The 17,111-nt window shown below is 42.0% G+C and overlaps 3 protein-coding genes across 4 annotated transcripts; 1 reads left to right on the top strand and 2 right to left on the bottom strand.

Annotated features, from left to right (window-relative positions):
• Positions 1–648: 648 nt before the first annotated feature.
• Positions 649–2,899, bottom strand: timm8b (translocase of inner mitochondrial membrane 8 homolog B (yeast)). Its single transcript, XM_047594390.1, has 2 exons — positions 2,692–2,899; positions 649–1,210 (listed from the first exon to the last, which is right to left on the bottom strand). The coding sequence occupies exons 1-2, from the start codon at positions 2,791–2,793 to the stop codon at positions 1,043–1,045; spliced, it is 270 nt and encodes an 89-aa protein (XP_047450346.1). The 5' UTR covers positions 2,794–2,899; the 3' UTR covers positions 649–1,042.
• A 389-nt stretch (positions 2,900–3,288) lies between these two features.
• Positions 3,289–8,914, top strand: sdhdb (succinate dehydrogenase complex, subunit D, integral membrane protein b). The gene is made up of 4 exons (XM_047594389.1): positions 3,289–3,445; positions 4,272–4,382; positions 5,860–6,010; positions 7,584–8,914. Exons 1-4 carry the CDS (start codon positions 3,397–3,399, stop codon positions 7,747–7,749), a joined length of 477 nt encoding a protein of 158 aa, XP_047450345.1. The 5' UTR covers positions 3,289–3,396; the 3' UTR covers positions 7,750–8,914.
• A 1,150-nt stretch (positions 8,915–10,064) lies between these two features.
• On the bottom strand, positions 10,065–14,826 carry LOC125013590 (interleukin-18-like). Of its 2 annotated transcripts, none has more exons than XM_047594388.1 (6): positions 14,314–14,826; positions 13,090–13,164; positions 12,933–12,944; positions 12,695–12,838; positions 10,975–11,117; positions 10,065–10,694 (listed from the first exon to the last, which is right to left on the bottom strand). In XM_047594388.1, exons 2-6 carry the CDS (start codon positions 13,154–13,156, stop codon positions 10,479–10,481), a joined length of 582 nt encoding a protein of 193 aa, XP_047450344.1. In that variant the 5' UTR covers positions 13,157–13,164; positions 14,314–14,826; the 3' UTR covers positions 10,065–10,478. The 2 variants fall into 2 exon arrangements, with proteins under 2 accessions (XP_047450344.1, XP_047450343.1); XM_047594387.1 differs by having other exon boundaries at positions 10,065–10,697; positions 14,314–14,813.
• Between the last annotated feature and the right edge of the window lie 2,285 nt (positions 14,827–17,111).

Below are 17,111 nucleotides of genomic sequence, written 5' to 3' on the forward strand. Positions count from 1 at the left end.
ACAAAGCTATTATTTGGTTTAAAAAAAAAAAAAAAGGAAAGAAAGAAAGAAAAGAAATTGCCTTCAAATTAGAAGATGAGGTAGGAACAATAAGTGCAAAATAAAGTTAAAGATATGAAGAGGAATAAAGAAGAGACAACGTCATTGTATCCTTTGTCTCTCCTTTTGGCCCAAACAGACCCTGCAGACTCTTAGCAGGCAAAATGAAACTGTAAATTTGTAATTTTATTGTTAACAAATTCCAAACTCCACAATGCTCAGATGACATATATGACTACAGCACCAGCCTGAAAGCACTAAAAAAGTTAGGAACTGATTGTGCCAATCCAATCATTTAGGTGGGTTCACGTGCTGCTGGCATGAAGAGTAACACAAACTCTTCAGACTTGAGTTGTGAATGAGGGGAAGCCGTTCGGGAACAGATGTTGATACTGTTTTGTTCTTGTTCAGAGAGGTTTTCATGCAACTTTCACTCTCAACTTTTCAACTCACTGATCATTTAAAACTGAAGAAGCTGCCTGCGCCGCCTTTGTTTCAGTTTTGTTATTTTAGATCTGGACAAGATTGAGTGTGATGGTAAACATGCAACCTGGTCCCACATAAGGAAGAAAAGGATTAAAAATTTAAAAAATACAACAACAACAATAATCTTTTTTGGAGTTTTATAGTTCTTAGTTTTGTTGACATAATTTTCCTAATCTTTTTGGCACACGACATAAATAAACTGAGCTGTACAGTGATGAAAGGAAGACTCACGCAATATTTTAGAGTTGTAGAACATTTTAAATTTTTAATACCTTCCTAAAACCTTCTTAAAGGGACCTGGACTAGACCCTGTTGAGGATCACAGACAGGCTGCACTGGTGAACAGGTTTGCTTGCGTCCCATTACACGACTTCTCAGCTCACAGGCTGAAGCATGCAGCTTCCCCCAGTTCCCCTGCCGGCAACATCAGTCCTCTTCACGTCGTCTCCCATCAACACGTTAGGAATACAAAACACCTGTCGTTCATGTCATAACACAGTCCCGTGGTAGTCCGTTATCAGTGACCGCCCTTCTGCACCATCTGCGTGAAGCGGTTGGTGATCGCCAGGGTGGTGTCGATGAAGCGCTCGACGCAGCTCACCAGGCACGTCTCCGTCCGGTGGTCCAGCTTGGAGCCCGGACTGTCCACGCACTTGTCCCAGCAGATGTCAGTGAAACTGTGCACCTGGAAGACAACACACCAAGAGCTGGTTGAGAACTGTTCCAGTATGAGCAGGTAGCAGGAACAGATCAGTAGATAAAATTATACTTAAGCAAATCAAAAAAAAAATAATAAAATAAATCACGATATGATAAATGTCAACTGTGCCATGATGAAGACTCAAATTTCTGTTGCTCACTGCCGGGAGAAATGAAAATGAATGAAAAATGCTGCACTCAACTCTGAGTTCGATCGTCTCTGGCTTTTAACTTGGAGGAGTTTGCTCGAACGACACCTTAAACCAGAGGTCAAACCAAAGCTACCGAGTTGTTTTTTCTGCCTCTACTTTTGGCTTCACAAAGGGAAATATTAAGCTCTGTGTGGTAGGAACCAGGTGACTGACTTGGACATTTCAATATATTCCTCTACTCAGCCGAACAACCAATCAGGTATGTTCTGGGTCATTTAATATCTGTTCTGTGGAGCTGCATACAATCACCATCTGAATGGGAGCTGACAGCCTAACAATTCACCTCCGAATTTATCTAGACTGTTTCCTTCTAGTGTCACATCGTCATCAAAAATTAACGCACAACTTGTCATTGGAGGTCAAAAATCAAAATCAAAAGTCGGCTTTATTGAAGAAAAAAACATTTCTCACCCTCCCACGGTGTAGAAGTGAAGTGCACAGGTACAACAGATAAAGACAAACATATCCTAACACTAAACTTTAATTAATGCACAGCAGATGAAGACATTTACTGGTATTAAAAAAAGGTCACAGTGTGTATGTAGAGGCAGCAGTAAAAGTTCTTGTTGTGTGTGAGGCAAAAGTTGCAATTGTGCAAAAAACAGTAATAGCAGCAGAAAGTTTCTGTATAATATATAGAAAGTTTTTATACGTATACGTTTTTTCACCACTCAAAGACTGATCTGAGTCCTGAGCTGTTCTGGCTTTTTAACAATATTTATGACGGGTTTGACCTTGTGGTTAACACTCCTTATTTACCTTCTGGAAGTCTTCTCTTTGTGGTAAACTTTGCACATGTCTGTATATGCTGCACTTCTCCTGTATACCTCATTTGTTGAGAGGGACGTTATTTTTAATCCCCACAGAAAGGATCCTGCAATCATCCATCACCGCCCATACCTTTTTACACTTGATGAGCTATGATAAGCTGGTAATGCTCTCTAGCACACTATCTGCAGCACGCAATTATCATTGTAGCTCAGTAGTGCTCTTCCAACAATTTCAACACATGCTGGGACTTTACAGTCAGGGCTGGATTAACCTCTACGGCCCCCAGTAGCTGTTGTAGTTTAGAGTATAAACTACAGTATGTCCACACTGACATGATAAGTATTGACCTTATACACGATATAACAGCAGAACATGACTTTCCAGCAGCTATAAACTGGCACACACCAAAGTTCATTACAAGCTGTCATATAATGGGAATGTGAGCATGTGGCCTGACACCGGTTAGCATCGCTAGCATACCAACCTGAGCCTGGAACTGGGCTTTCTGTTGCTCCACGGCGATCATACGCTGAAGCTCCGACGCCTCCGCTTTCTCCGACGCGCTGAGATTATCAAAACTGTCCATGGCTTTCTTATTAAATAGTTACAACGCGGCTGAGCACTGGAGCAACACCCGGTGCTATCAAGAGGCTGAAGGGAGCGAAGGGGAGTCTGGGTGACCTTCGGTTTCACCGCGAGGGGGCGCTGCGACTCAGAAAACACCACTGACGTACAAATCATATGACGCGCTACGCCGAGCGGCGACTTCCGCGTGTGACGTTTGTAAATCTGCTCGTTAAAGGCATTAAGCGGTCGGCTCTTTATTACAAAGATATTTAATGTTCAAGGGGAGGCGACTCATAAGACGTCGTTGCCCTTTCCCTCGGATTTCCTTCAATTAGGAATAAAAATGCATACACCGTGAAAAACAGAAAATAAAAACGCTAAGTGCAGGGAGAAAAATATTTAACTCACTTGAATATTTCTTTTATTAAAATTTTTGCTGGTGTTATCAATATTAGGTTGAAATGTGTTTCTTGAATGGCCTGAGTGTCCAGTTTGAGACCGTGTACAATTTAATTTTTATAAACTTTAATAAGTGATCTCGTTGAACAGCAGATATCTTTGTACCACGCAGCAACTACATCCGGGTAACTCTGGTGGTGGTGACCTTGGTCCGTTTATCATCATGGCGGCCATCGTGAGGTTGAGTTCTGTTTGTCGCAGAGGAGTTAAACGTGAGTATTTCTGTTTTTACTTTGTCATTCTGTTTGTCTTTTCTAAATACGTGTGCTTAGATTAGCGCAGCATTTTGATAATTAGACATTTTGACGTTTTGAGTCTAACCGTGTACAAACAAATCACGCCCCACACTACTACTACTTCTTCTACTACTGCTACTATTTTCAAGTTCAGGACTTGAGTTAAATGTCTTGGTGTAGGTTTTTGAAAACCACCGTCACTGGTAAACATTAGTAGGTGGTCAGTAAACTCTGCCCAGTCCAGGGGTTATAGACGAAGCTCCCTGAAGGGTAACTCAACATTTCCACGGATGACATCAGCGTCAGTGACGTTTCATTTGCCTGAGAGAACTCTACACCAAATACTATTCAAAAGTTTGGGAAATTTTAACTTAGCATACATATAGGAAAATTGTGCACATGGAAGGACTACACCATACAGCTATTCTGAAATTATGACATCTAATGTTTAATTCGGCATATGTTATCCAAAGTTATTATTATAATTTCTATAATCTAAATACACATAATCACGGGAGGAGGAGGATGATATCCAGCAGAAATACAAAGGCAGTATTTGAACAAAAAATAAGGCAGTTGATTTTGCATTCATCATAAATATGACAGAATGAGTTATTACATTTTTTTATCTTTTCTGTGTTTGTTTAAAATAGTCGTGCTGTAATATATATATATTAATATATAATGTATATTAAAATACAATTGTTGTAGTTTAGTGGTAGTGGTGTTTGCAGCCTGTTTGAATCTGCGGTGGACTTTTTTGTTCATTTGCAAACATGGCTATTTACTTTTTCCTTTCCAGCTCTGTTCTACCAAAGCAGCTTGCTGGCCAGGCCAGTGGTTGTACCACAGAAACACCAGGAGCAGCCCTACCTGCTGACATCTAGGATCCATTCATCACAGCCTCTGTACGGTCAGTGCTGGCGGGAGGAAGAACGCAGAAACACAAGTGTTATCATATAAGACAAACGTCAGCAATCACCAAATCATCAGTCTACACACCTGTGTTAAAAACCATACCAATAGTATCAATCATTTTTGCACATTTAATGCATAACATTAAAATAACCAGAGCTAGCATAGCCAGTTTTCTATTAGTTTATGAGACTGTCAACACAACACATTTCATTATGGGTCATTAAGCTCCATGGCAACCAGGTGAGCGTATCGCGTATTACTCAGTTGACGTTGTAAGCCACAGATTTTCCATTGACTTAGCTAAATTAAATTAAATTAAATAAGATTTAAGATTTAAAATATCCAGTGTCGTCTGACTAAACCATGTAACACTCTGTAGATGTGGTACAGCGCGGTTTGAAATGCATTCGATTAATAAAACGGTCAAAGTGCAACGTGCTGCGCAGTCTGGTGGCAGATTATCACTTGGCAAGGGTGAGGGTGTCTGTTTATTGTGCAGATTAGGTGGACTGTTCTAGTTTACTTAGTTGCTAATGGTGATAGCTGTATTTTTTTCCGATTACGCGAAAGCAGATGATTTCCTCTTGCTGGTAAATACATTTTTCTAGGTTTTGTGGTATTCCAGTGGTGCCAGTACTTTTGACCCACCTGTTCGTTAACCATTGAGGTCAAAGAGCCATTTATATATTGACGAAAGGGCAGAGGCTTCCCCTGTAAACACAGGTATCGTTGACAGATGTTGTACGTGTACGTTCTGTTTAGTGCCGAAGCCCTAAGCAGCCATGCATTCACACATATTATTTCCTCCGTTTCCCTGTGATTGATGGATGACCTTAACGCTAATGTAGGTAATAGTGTAGTAATAACAATAATAGCCTACTGTGAGGTGAGCCGTTGGTTTTCAATGTTTGCTAGATACGTTTCTGGAGATCTCAAGAAAACACAACTTTGTTTTCGTCAAGTTAATGAGATAAATAGGAAATAAACACGTTGTCACGGGAAAATGGAGGAAATAATATGTGTGAATGTATGTGTACTGCTAATATACGTCTTAGGGCTCACGTAGTTTTAGTTTAGTTAAGTTTATTTTGATGTAAAAAGACAAATAAAATAATTATAACGGAGTTGACACAAGAAACATAAATAAGAGTAAATGAAAATAATAATAGTGAAGTAAACATAAACTAAATAAGGCATCCTTTACAAAAAGGAGTGGGAGGAAGTATAAACTTATTTTATCTGACCCCTTGAGTGTTTAGAGCGTCAGTATGTTTTGTAATATAAAGGAAGAACGTAAAAGACCAGCAAAATGTCCACAAAAAAACACATCATATATACTCAATTTGCATCTTCTTCTTGAAGCTCTAAATGTGTAAACGCATCGTGACTCTTCAGTGTTGTGTAGCCAGATTCACGTGAGTCACGTGACGCTGCAGTTGCAGTGATAACCTGCGTTCTGTCTTCCTCTCCAGCGGGCTCTGACTCCAAAGCCGCGTCCCTGCACTGGACGGCGGAGCGGGTGCTGAGCGTCGCTCTGCTGGCCATGGGCCCCATCGCCTATTTTAACCCCGGGCCTGTCATCGACTACTCCCTGGCCGCTGCCCTGACCCTTCACGGCCACTGGTAAGATTCGCAAACTCTGGTTTTCCGTCGTTTCATGTTCAGAAACCGCTTGAAAACCGCTGCTTTGTCTTTCCTTGCATTCTGTGCATTTCCTGTTTCCTTGCATTTAACACCACACTCGACCGCTGCTGTACTCTCCATGTTTTCACTTCCTGATTCCTGATTCATAGGAATTCACACAGCAAAGGTCTGTTTCTGGTCCTCAGAGGTCGTTTCCATACGCTGCTGTGTGTACAGTTTATTAATCCTACCTTTATGAAGGCCAGAAGGGTCCAACCTTATAGACTCTTTGACAGTAAATTTAAGTGACACGCACACTTCATCTATTCGTGTCAAATTCCTACGTCACATGAAACAGGAAGTTGTGGTCCAGTGTGTCAATAATTTGAATTTCACAGTGCCAGTCATCCGCTAACTTGCGGTCTCAACACGAGCAGACTATGACTTAAAACACAGTCGGGGTTATTCGAACCCTCCGCCCCCTCGCATCCCCAACGTCTTTCCAAGCACAAAGATCTGGGTCGTTCACTGACCCTCACGGGACGAAGGGGAACCTTTTACGGGACTTGGGCGGAGGCGAGTCTCGCCGTAGCCGCCGGCAGCTTTTAATTCAGCCGTCTCTGTTTGCAGACTCGAGGAGGTGGTTTTAGCTTAGCGTCACAGCGATGTGCTCTTCCATCAGTTAGAGCCCAGACGGAGCATCGTGACATGTGTAGCCACAAATCCCAGTCATAAGTCTCGTTAAGCTACGGCTTTCACGGCGGAGGGGTTTCTCGGGGCCGGGCCCTGTCCTCTCCGTCCGACGGTCCGCTGGGCCGAGGCTCCGGTGTCTTCTGGCGTCGTCGCACGGTGGGTCGAAGCATGAGGAGGTTGGAATGCTTCCTCTTTTCAGCTGGGTCTGAGCCTAACAGGATCATATGGCCGTGAGGAATGTTGGAAAGGGACGGCAGCCTGATGACTGTAACTTGAATACGGCGATAATCTCTTTGGATGAGGGTGGGAGAGGTGGCGCGTTGGATGCTTTCATTTATTGATCTAAAGCTCGTCTTGGCTTTTTTCGCAGCTTTTGCACGTTTTATTGGATGTGATGCGAGTGCACCACTGCTGAAGCACACGGTGTTTTGTCTCCGCTGATTTTTTTTTTTAAAGCTTGAGCAAATAAAAATAGGAAACGAGACATTAATGTGACTGCGTCATACAGTTTTATTTTTATATGTTTTTTATAATCAGGAACCAGACACTGAAAACAAAGGTTCACCCACGTTTGCAGTTTATTCATGTGAACAAATGATTCATTTTCTTGATAGAAAAACTGCAGCTTATATATTTCTGTTTGATTTGTGTGATTGGCTTCTCCTCCTCTATTTACAGGACTCGTGTTAAAAGTTCTCAGTGATGTTTCAGTAGAAATGTGGAACAGTGTGAAAGGTGCAATAACATGGTCACGGTGACATAGATATCACACACAGGCTGACGGCAGCGGTTAACACTTGTTGTGATGTTCCTCTTCGGAGACGTGCCGAGGCGTCGACTTGTTTTTAATCCGGTTCCGTCTCGTGTTTTCGTCTCGTAGGGGCATCGGCCAGGTCTTGACGGACTACGTGCACGGAGACACGAAGGTCAAGGTCGCCAACGCGGGCCTCTTCCTCCTGTCCACCGTCACCTTCGCCGGCCTTTGCTACTTCAACTACAACGACGTGGGGATCTGCAAAGCCATCGCTCTGCTCTGGAGCAAATGAACATGACTATGGACTCAGGAGGAACTCCGCACGGGAGCGGGAGCGGGAGCGGGAGCGGGAGCCGTCTCGTCCCGGCCGACTGTAAAAAACAATCGAAAGCGTTCAGTGTAAATTCTTATAAATATATCATTTTGACAACATAACTATAATTCACAGGCATGTAATTGTGATTAATGTCGATCAGTTCTGGCTTCGTGTTTGCGTTGAAGTGGGCCGCTAGCGTTCATTTTCTCATGTTTCATGCTCAGCGTGGACTATATTGCAGCTACAGGAGATCCGCGTCTTCATCAGAACCGCCGACTTCAACGAGTCTTACAGATTACTACTGGCTGACATGTCATTCATTATCCATGTGTATCTCTTCTTGTGGCGGATTTGTAAAATGTGTTCTGTTTAAACCACGGTGTGTACGTACGTCGCTGAACACCTGAATCTGTCAGGGGTAGCAGGGAGGGATTACTGGTCTGACAAGCTTATTACACGGTGTGTTACAAATCATTCACAGTGTCCTCTAAATGTTTCTCTCGGTGCTCATAGATCTCGACTGACCAGAGCAAACACCGTCACCTCGTCAAAGGCGGAGGTTTCGTTGTGAAACCTCCAACCCTCGGTCGCGTGTTGCACTGCAGTTTGTTTTTAGTCCACGAGTAGATCTGGACTTCATCAGAGGTAATGGAGGCTAGATGTGAAGTGCACCACATATTCAAGCCATGCAGTGTTTTTTTTTTTTTTTTTTTTTTTAAATCCACCTGTTCATCTCCAGGAGAATAGCTAACGACACTGTGCAGCCTGCAAACTCCAGTAGTCTAACAGTGTATCCCACAGCTGCAAAATACCGTCCTCTGCTCATCCGATACGTAGAACATGCTTTAGAAAAGGGACACCTTGAGATAATTTAAAATAAACATTCGTTTAGATTTTCTTTCTCCGAAGCGCACCTTCAGGGGCTGATCCTAAATCCTTGTGAGCTTGTGTCAAATGTCAGTTGATATATTCTGGTGTGACCTCGGCAGACATTGGGTACCTGCACTCAGAGACGTGGCATGCAGCGATAATACCAGCTACTGTCCTTGTTCTGCCGGAGCTGGAGTTAATTTGCTGTAAACTCTTGACTTCGATTTGTTGTCACATTGCTTGTGCAGTAAATGTTTATTATCACAGCTCACACCAACGGCTGCTTGTTCTTCACATCGACGACGAGACTCGTGACGACACACACCATGTGTAAAAAGAGTACGAAAGGCTTTTAAAAAGTAGGTGTTCTGTTAAATGTCGTGTCCAGGGATGACCAAGTAATCAGCTGTCCTAAAGAACTGGGATTCCAGATGCCACAGTAATTATTTGTCTTATAGAAGTGAACATCATTTCATTTTACACGCCAAGTAATTTCATTCAAGCTACATTTTGTCTCAACATTTATCAAGATCTTGAAGCTTTCAGAACATGAACAATATCAAAACTGGCCCAGTCAAAATGAGTATAATTTAAAGCATACTTATTATTTAACATAATTTATTGCCCCTTATTCAAATTATTGGCAGAAAACAGAACCACATTCATCACCCTTTCGTGAGGAATAATTGTGGTGAGATGTCGTTTTAGCTTGGCTGGCTTCAGGGCTTCATTTGCGCCTGAAGGCCCACAATGCATTTTGTTTGGTCCCTCGCTCTTCTCAATAAATCCAAACTCGAGATAACTGTCATATTTTCTCAGTTTAGCTGATGCCTTGGAGTTCAGCATCATTTGAAGTGGACGTACTGAGATATTTGTCCATTGTCACAAGCAAGAAATTCTAAGCAGCGATTAATGTTTAATGAAACGGCATAGCGTAAAGTATTTATTACAAATTATTTTGCAGACCCCAGTTTGAGAACCGTCGATCTACACAGTCTGGAACTTATGGAAGATTTGGTTGGACGATAGGAGTTGGTATTGGCAACGATATTGAGTTAAAAAACACTGTTAATCCAAATGATCCATTTCCAATTCATTGCACTTGTACAGAAAAATTGTTGCTGGAGACGGGGAAGTCGTTCACTATCGGCCTAAAACATGACTTTTTCGGCTTCTTTTAAAATTGATATTAAGACATTCAAAATCAATATTGTATCGGAAGGAAAAGTATCGCGATATGTTGCCATATCAATATTTTTTTCTCACCCCTATTGACGAACAAAATGAAAACGGCTGCGCCGGCAGGGCCTTCCGTCTCCTGATAATGAGGATCAATCCTTTACTTACACCTGAACACTTAAATTACTAACTCGGTGAAGTGACCAGTGTGTGTGTGTGTACAAAAGAAACAACTCAACACGTTCTTTTAAAGATTGTATTTATGAAAACCTCCATGTTTCAAAAAATGGCTTATTTAAATGCAAAAATATAAAGCTATGAACTCATTGCTCTAATCGGGTCTGTTAAACTGTTCAGTATTAGGAAAATAGCCCAATATGAGAAAAGTGCTATAGGGAAAATAAATCCCTTTTGTTATGAAATTGTATAAAAAGTAAAAAAAAACAAAACAAAAAAAAAAACAACACAACACATTTAGTTATTTCATGATTGCTGCTAAATTGTGGTAGAAAAAACAGCCGCGACAGTGAAGCAGATGAATATATCAACGGAAATGGATAATATGGGTACAGACAAGCCGCAAGAAGCACAAAAACACATCACGGAAATTTGTCCTTAATGAAACAAACCGGGTGATGTCTGTTTTTTTTTTTTTTTCATGGCTTACATTTCGTCAAAAAAAACTGACAGCCCTCATCCACCTCATCTAGTTTATCATGTAACACCAATTTGAGCAGACCCTTAACAGGCTCAAATCCAAGGAATCTGGCCTTGAACAAAGTGGACTCAAACATGAACGCGTTTCCCAGTCCCTCCACTTCTGTCATGTAGAATATGGCCTTGTGTACTGTTTCATCTATGTTGTTGGGGACCTCCTAAAGAAAGACACAAAGTGACTCAATGATCGTACAAGGAGACGTGACATGAAAATATACAGTAAAAGAGGTAATTACTGATAACTGATCATTTACACTGCAAAAATGAAACGTATGTGTCTGAGGGGAAGCTTTGCAGTCTGGTAGAAGGGAAGAGTGAATTTTATTAAAACACGCTAACGCGATCAGTCTGAGATGCCTTCCAGGAAGTGTTTTGTGAAGTTGTTTTGCACTTTTGACAAAGCTGATACACGTTAAATGACTCGTTTGTACTCACCATCGGCTCAGCTCGGACTTGATTTTCGTCATAGCAGCACGCCACCATCTTCTTGTCATTCTCGATAGTATACACCATGACCGGCCTCCCCCTCCTCGGCGTTAAGTCGGAGTCCTGAAAGGTTTGGATGAGGAATCTGGACTCTGAAACGTAAACAGAGGAAAAGGCACGTCGCTAGATGTTTGAAGACAAACTGACTCCAAACTCGTTCTTTCGAGCTTAAACTTGTGAAAATTTTCGCTAGTTGGCAGATTATTTTGAGTCGGATCTGGTAGATTAGAGATAACATCAGACCCACTGTCTCGGAGACTGCAAACCGTAAAGATGTGATGCGATCTCTACTGTATATGATTTATTCCAAGAACAGGACGTAAATATGGAATGAATGCATGGAAACAGAGCTGGGCGTAGGAATAGCAGAGGAAAGCCTGAAATATGTCAACATTTGCTCTCTGACTCCCAGTGGGACAGATAGGGCTTATTTTTATTTATTGCTCCAGGGATCGTTTATTTAAGTATTTTTCAATTCTGCATTTACTTTACAGTGTTGGTTTACAAGGGAAATGAGGCAATGTTTGTGCCGAGAAAGATTTTATTGCTAAACACCTCATGTTATGTTAAGACACAGACTACTTCACTACTACTTTTACTGCTCTTATCTCCAACTTCGCAGCAAAGCCTTTCAGAATGTTTTCTCTTCATATCATTTATTTAAACAGCTCGATTAAGGACAACTGTTCAGAGAGAAAACGATTCCTACAGTCACTATAATCAACTTATTGATCACCAGTTCTGGGGGGTATCAACAGAGATCATTATTACATCTTCAGCTAATTTCACAGCTTCTTTGTTTATTAGCAAACCCAGGGCATTTTTCAGTAGCTGTTCACTGGCTACGTTTATGCGCATTAGTGTTCAACAGAAATATCTGAAGAAAATGAACTGAAATGGAACAAAGTGAAGCGATCTGAGGGAACGGGTGGAGTGTGGTTGTGTTAGGGGTTGGGTAACACCTAACCTGCAAGTCTGGGGTAAACGTCGGGATATGAAACATGGCAGAAGCAAGACAATGTGTTGTTTAAATAAGATTTTAAAAAGACGCTCGAAGCTGGAATAAATGTGGGCAGGGCCACCGAAAACCTGAGGTTATTTTGGTTGCCGCCAGTGCTGTCTGAAGTTGGAAGTTGTGTGATGCTTCACACTCAAGTTACACTTTGATTTTTGGGACACGTAACACATTTATCCACTCAGAAGATTATGAAACTACTGTGGTTATGCCTTTGCCTGCCAAGTTTCCCGTAGTGTTTTCTTGTGGCTGGTCGCTGCTATCTACTATCTACTATCACCACAACTACTATCAGGCTATCATGGAGGCTACTGTCAATAACATCTAATGTGATTTCATGATTACAAGCTAGATATATTCCTGTATACTCTGTGTTAACACTTTTTTTATTTTTTTACTATTAGCTCTTATTTTTCTCTAGGAGCTGACAAATGGTCATCACTATGTGGTATCTGGTCACAAAATATGAGAATATCAGTTACATCAAAATGACAATTTTGCTGATTCGTCGCATGTTACTGTGATTAAAATGCGGACAATGAAGGTAAAAACTGACGCGTGCTCAGTAAAACTGGAAGCTCTGCAGTCAAAGAGAAAAATAAAGTCAAAAAGTCAGTAACTTTGTACAAACATGGAAGGACAGTTGTATCTTACCAGGCTGGTGTAGCTGCTCTTTAGTTAAGTTGTTGAGGTCAAATTTTCTATCACGATTTAAAACCATGAATTTGTTGTCCTTGCTTTGGAACTGGTATGGTAAGCACCTCGGGGACTTCTTGAAAGCATCCACTAACACACATGCTTTATGGAGAGAATAACATGTTATTACACTTAAAACCCCAATATGTATGCATACACATGAGAGTGCAAATGGAGATTACAGAAGAAAAATTACCTGTTTTAGTCTCTTTGAATACAAACGGAGGCGGGGAAGCAGAAAAGAAGATTTAAGGATTCAGAAGCAAATACTGAAAATAATGTATAACATGCCATATAATGCATATAACATCTAGAAATTCACAGACTCAGAAAATATATAAAATCTCAATTACCTTCGAAGTAGAAGGAATCCTTACAAGTATCAAAAAAAGTAACAGGGGAGCAGTTGTTGGTAGCCATCAGGTAGACTGAGTAAAAAACAAAAAATGTCTTTTAAATGTTAAGTCTGACGCACACCTGTCTGGTACACTCCTACACAGAATTCTGGCTTCTGGAAAATTTTATACATGAGCAGCAACAGGAAGTTTCATGTACATCTAAGAAGAAAACATGCGCATCTGCCTGTCCAGGTCTAAAGTTCAACTTGCTTGACGCATGTTGTTTGTGACACATAATTTGGGTCAATAAATTTTTCATTCAATACACAACCACAGACATGCATGCGTGCCCGTTTTGGTGTCAGTGAGGTCACCTCATTTCAAACCTGGTGGTGTTCCCGTACACAGCCTACACCTACACACTGTTTCTGCTTCTAATTAATGCACAAACTCCTGTATCACTTACACGCAAATGAAACGTACATTTTCAAACATTTTCGACGTAAGCGAAGCCCAGCACACGCAAAAAAACAAACAAACAAACAAACAAAAAAAAAACAAAAACAAAAAACAAAAACAAAAAAACGAGTAAAGCGTGTTTTGGAAGTGAACGTCTCTTAATTGCGATCGTTAACAATAGCAAGACTCGGGATATAACTTTGTTTTTGCAATTTTCTCCACCGAGGCGAAGTTGGTTTGATATTGAATTTTCGGATATTCGACAGATACTCTAAATAAGGAACGGTGTCTTTTTCTTTCAATACCTCCCACACACACTTTTTTTTACACCCATTGTATGCACACTCTATTTTATATGACTTTTTTTAATGGAAAAGCTATTCTTTCCTAAAATAGAGTGTGCATACAATTGATGTAAAAAAAAAAAAAAAAAGAAAAGAAAAGAAAAAAGAAAAAAGTGTGTGTGGTTGGTACCACATAGGAGAACTATTCTGCATTGGTTTTGAGTGACTAGGTCACATGGCTTAGGAGGTATTGAAAAATAAAAAGACATGGTTCCTTATTTTGAATATCAGTCGAATACCCGAAAATCCAATATCAAACCAACTTCACCTCAGCATGCCGCACTAGCAGTCACGGATGCCGCGAGAGAACGCACACCTTCAAGGTGTCCTTCAAAAAGCTCCGTATGAAAACGGCGCGCACAGCATATTTCAAAAGCGCACCGCGAGTCTCTAATGAATAGCGACAGACATTCCGCAACTGCTTTGAGATACTAACCTGTTTGTCGTGTCCTGTCCTGTCTGCAGACTCGTGGCAGCTGATGTTGTCCTGTCTTTAGACTCCACACAGATCAGTGGGAGGGTCAGGGTCTACGATCTGATTCATGTGGGTGGAAATATGACGCGAGCACGCTTTACCCGGGCTGTAAAACGGAAGTGAAAGTAGACCTACAGACTGGCCAGACTTTAGTATTCCCGTTTCATTTTCACAAAATCTTTTTCCTAACCCAGTCTTCTTGTATCAGGTGTAGAGATAAAATGTATTTTGAACTTCTTCTCTAAATTATCCTTAAGGTTATTGTGTCTGGTCTGGTCTATGTGAATCCAGACCAAATTCACTCTGAAAAAAAAGAGAGATGGTTATGGTTGTCACTGCAGGAAAAGCGTTGCAGCAATTTATAATGCTGAATGAATTACACTCACCTACCACTTTATTAGGTACACCTTGCTAGTGAAAGGTTGGACCCCCTTTTGCCTTCAGAGCTGCCTTAATTCTTCGCGGTATACTTCCAGCAAGGTGTTGGAAACATTCCTCAGAGATTTTGGTCCATATTGACATGTCAGCATCATGCAATTGCTGCAGATTTGTCGGCTGCACATCTATGATGCCAATCTCCCGTTCCACCACATACCAAAGGTGATGGTCTATTGGATTGAGATCTGGTGAATGTAGAGGCCGTTGGAGTACAGTCAATTCATTTTCATGGTCAAGAAACCAGTTTGAGATGATATGAGCTTTGTTACCTGGTGCATTATCCTGCTGGGACGGGATGGACATGGTCAGCAACAATACTCAGGAAGGCTGTGGCATTAAAACCGTGCTCAGTTTGTAATAATGGGCCTGAACCGTTGATACAAGGCAGGATGGATCAGTGCTTTCATGTTGTTTATGCCAAATTCTGACCCTGTTATCTGAATATTGCAGCTGAACTCGTCAGACCAGGCAACATTTTTTCCAGTCTTCCATTGTCCAATTTTAGTGAGTCTGTGTGAACTGTTGTCTCAGTTTCCTGGTCTTAACTGACTGTTACAAATAACAAACTACCTAGGTTCTCTGTGTCCTCTTGGCCGGGCTTTGTCTCCCGGCGCTGCGTGGCGGCGGCTCCCTTGGGAACCCGGTTGATCCGGTATCGACTGGTTCGGGGGGCTGGGGTCTCTCCCTGGTGGGTGGGGGTTCCCTCTTCCTGTGGTCTCCCTGGCCTGGGTGTGCCATGGGCATGGGGCCGGCACCTTGGCCCCCCTGCTTGGATGGCCCGTCCCTGGTTGGGTGCTGGGCCGGTGCCCGTCTGCGGGGGCTTTTCTGGGCTCCTGGGGGAGTCCTCTCGGCGGGAGAGGTGTCTCTGGCCGCTCTGCGGGCGGGGGGTGGGGTTTTGGGGGTGGGGATGGGGTGTTGGTGGCGGTGGGTGTGGGTGTGGGCGTGTTGGCCTGCACCGGCTTGTGCTCCATGGTCGGTCTGGGGGTGTTGGTCGTCGCTCGCCATGTGCGCTGGGGTGTGGCTTGCCCCAAGTTACGGTGGTTCTCTGGTCTTGTTACCCATGTGCCCCACACTGGGGTGGAGGTTCTCGGGCGCTGGTGCTTCTGACCTGACTCTGGGCCCTGGTAATGGTCTCACTCATATTTAGGGAATGCCCACATGCATGTGTGTTGTCACCTCAAGAAGAATTGATAAGTCCCGGCTATTAAGGGCTGGATTATTGTTTTCACTGTATCACTCTGTGCCCTATAGCAGACTTCTCTCCTTACATAGGGACACCCTTACCCCCCTGGACTCTCTCATCTCTCCAGAGATCGACACAACACCCCCCTGTTCCCAGTCATACTTGAGTGAGGTGACTTGGGAAGCACAGAGCCCTACACACCACTAGTTCCTACCAGCAGCACATGCCTCTCCTCCACTGTCCATCCTTCCACATCTTTTCTGTCCTTTGGGAATCACAAGGTTACTACACTCAATAAAGATCAACAGGACAGTTCCCAGGGAGGGCTGGTGATGGTCACACTCACGCACTGAAGTAACAAAGCTTTCAGCTGCAAGAATATAACTGCATCAACCTCATATAATGTTGACACCCTGTGGTGTTCAACTATGCAGACAAATGCAGACAAATGCAAAAAAACAAACACTGCATGTCATTGCATGTTTTTTTTTTTTTTTTTTTTTGTCTGCATTTGTCTGCATAGTTGAACACCAGTGCATGTCATGTTTTTCAGACTGAAATGTCCACCAGCTTGAGTTACTGTAAAATCTGTAAAATTTCACTTTCTTTCCGGGTGTAGTAAGTGGGTGGCCCTCATCTTGACTGACAGACAAAACTAAAGCACATTTACTACTTGGCACTGGAAATCCTGTGCTTTGTTTTTTTTTTCAGTTTTTTTTTTGAGACTAAGTTGTTTTTTTGGTCTGTTTTTCAGCGCAGATGAACACTTTAAATCGTAACCCTGTATTTAACAAACAATTTATACAGAAATCTCTGTAAATTCAGTTTAATCAACATTACTTTACACTTTTCTGGTCAAGGTCACAACTCTTTCATACTCTTACCAACCTCAGTATCAGCAGCAAAAACTCTATTCTTCCTGATTAGCACCAAAAGGCAGTGCAGCTGGTGAATACTGTTTCAAAAGGTGTGGCTGCATTAGACAGACACAAACAAATACAAATTATATTTATTTTGTTTATTGTTTACAAGAAATACTAACACAACTAAATTGTTAACAGTTTCAATATGTCAGTTCTCAACATTGTCAGTATGAAAGTCAATAAAGAAAACAGAGAATGTGTTCAAAACAGAACAG

The sequence above is a fragment of the Mugil cephalus genome, chromosome 9, assembly GCF_022458985.1.
Source record: "Mugil cephalus isolate CIBA_MC_2020 chromosome 9, CIBA_Mcephalus_1.1, whole genome shotgun sequence".
In the NCBI taxonomy this organism is placed as follows: domain Eukaryota; kingdom Metazoa; phylum Chordata; class Actinopteri; order Mugiliformes; family Mugilidae; genus Mugil; species Mugil cephalus.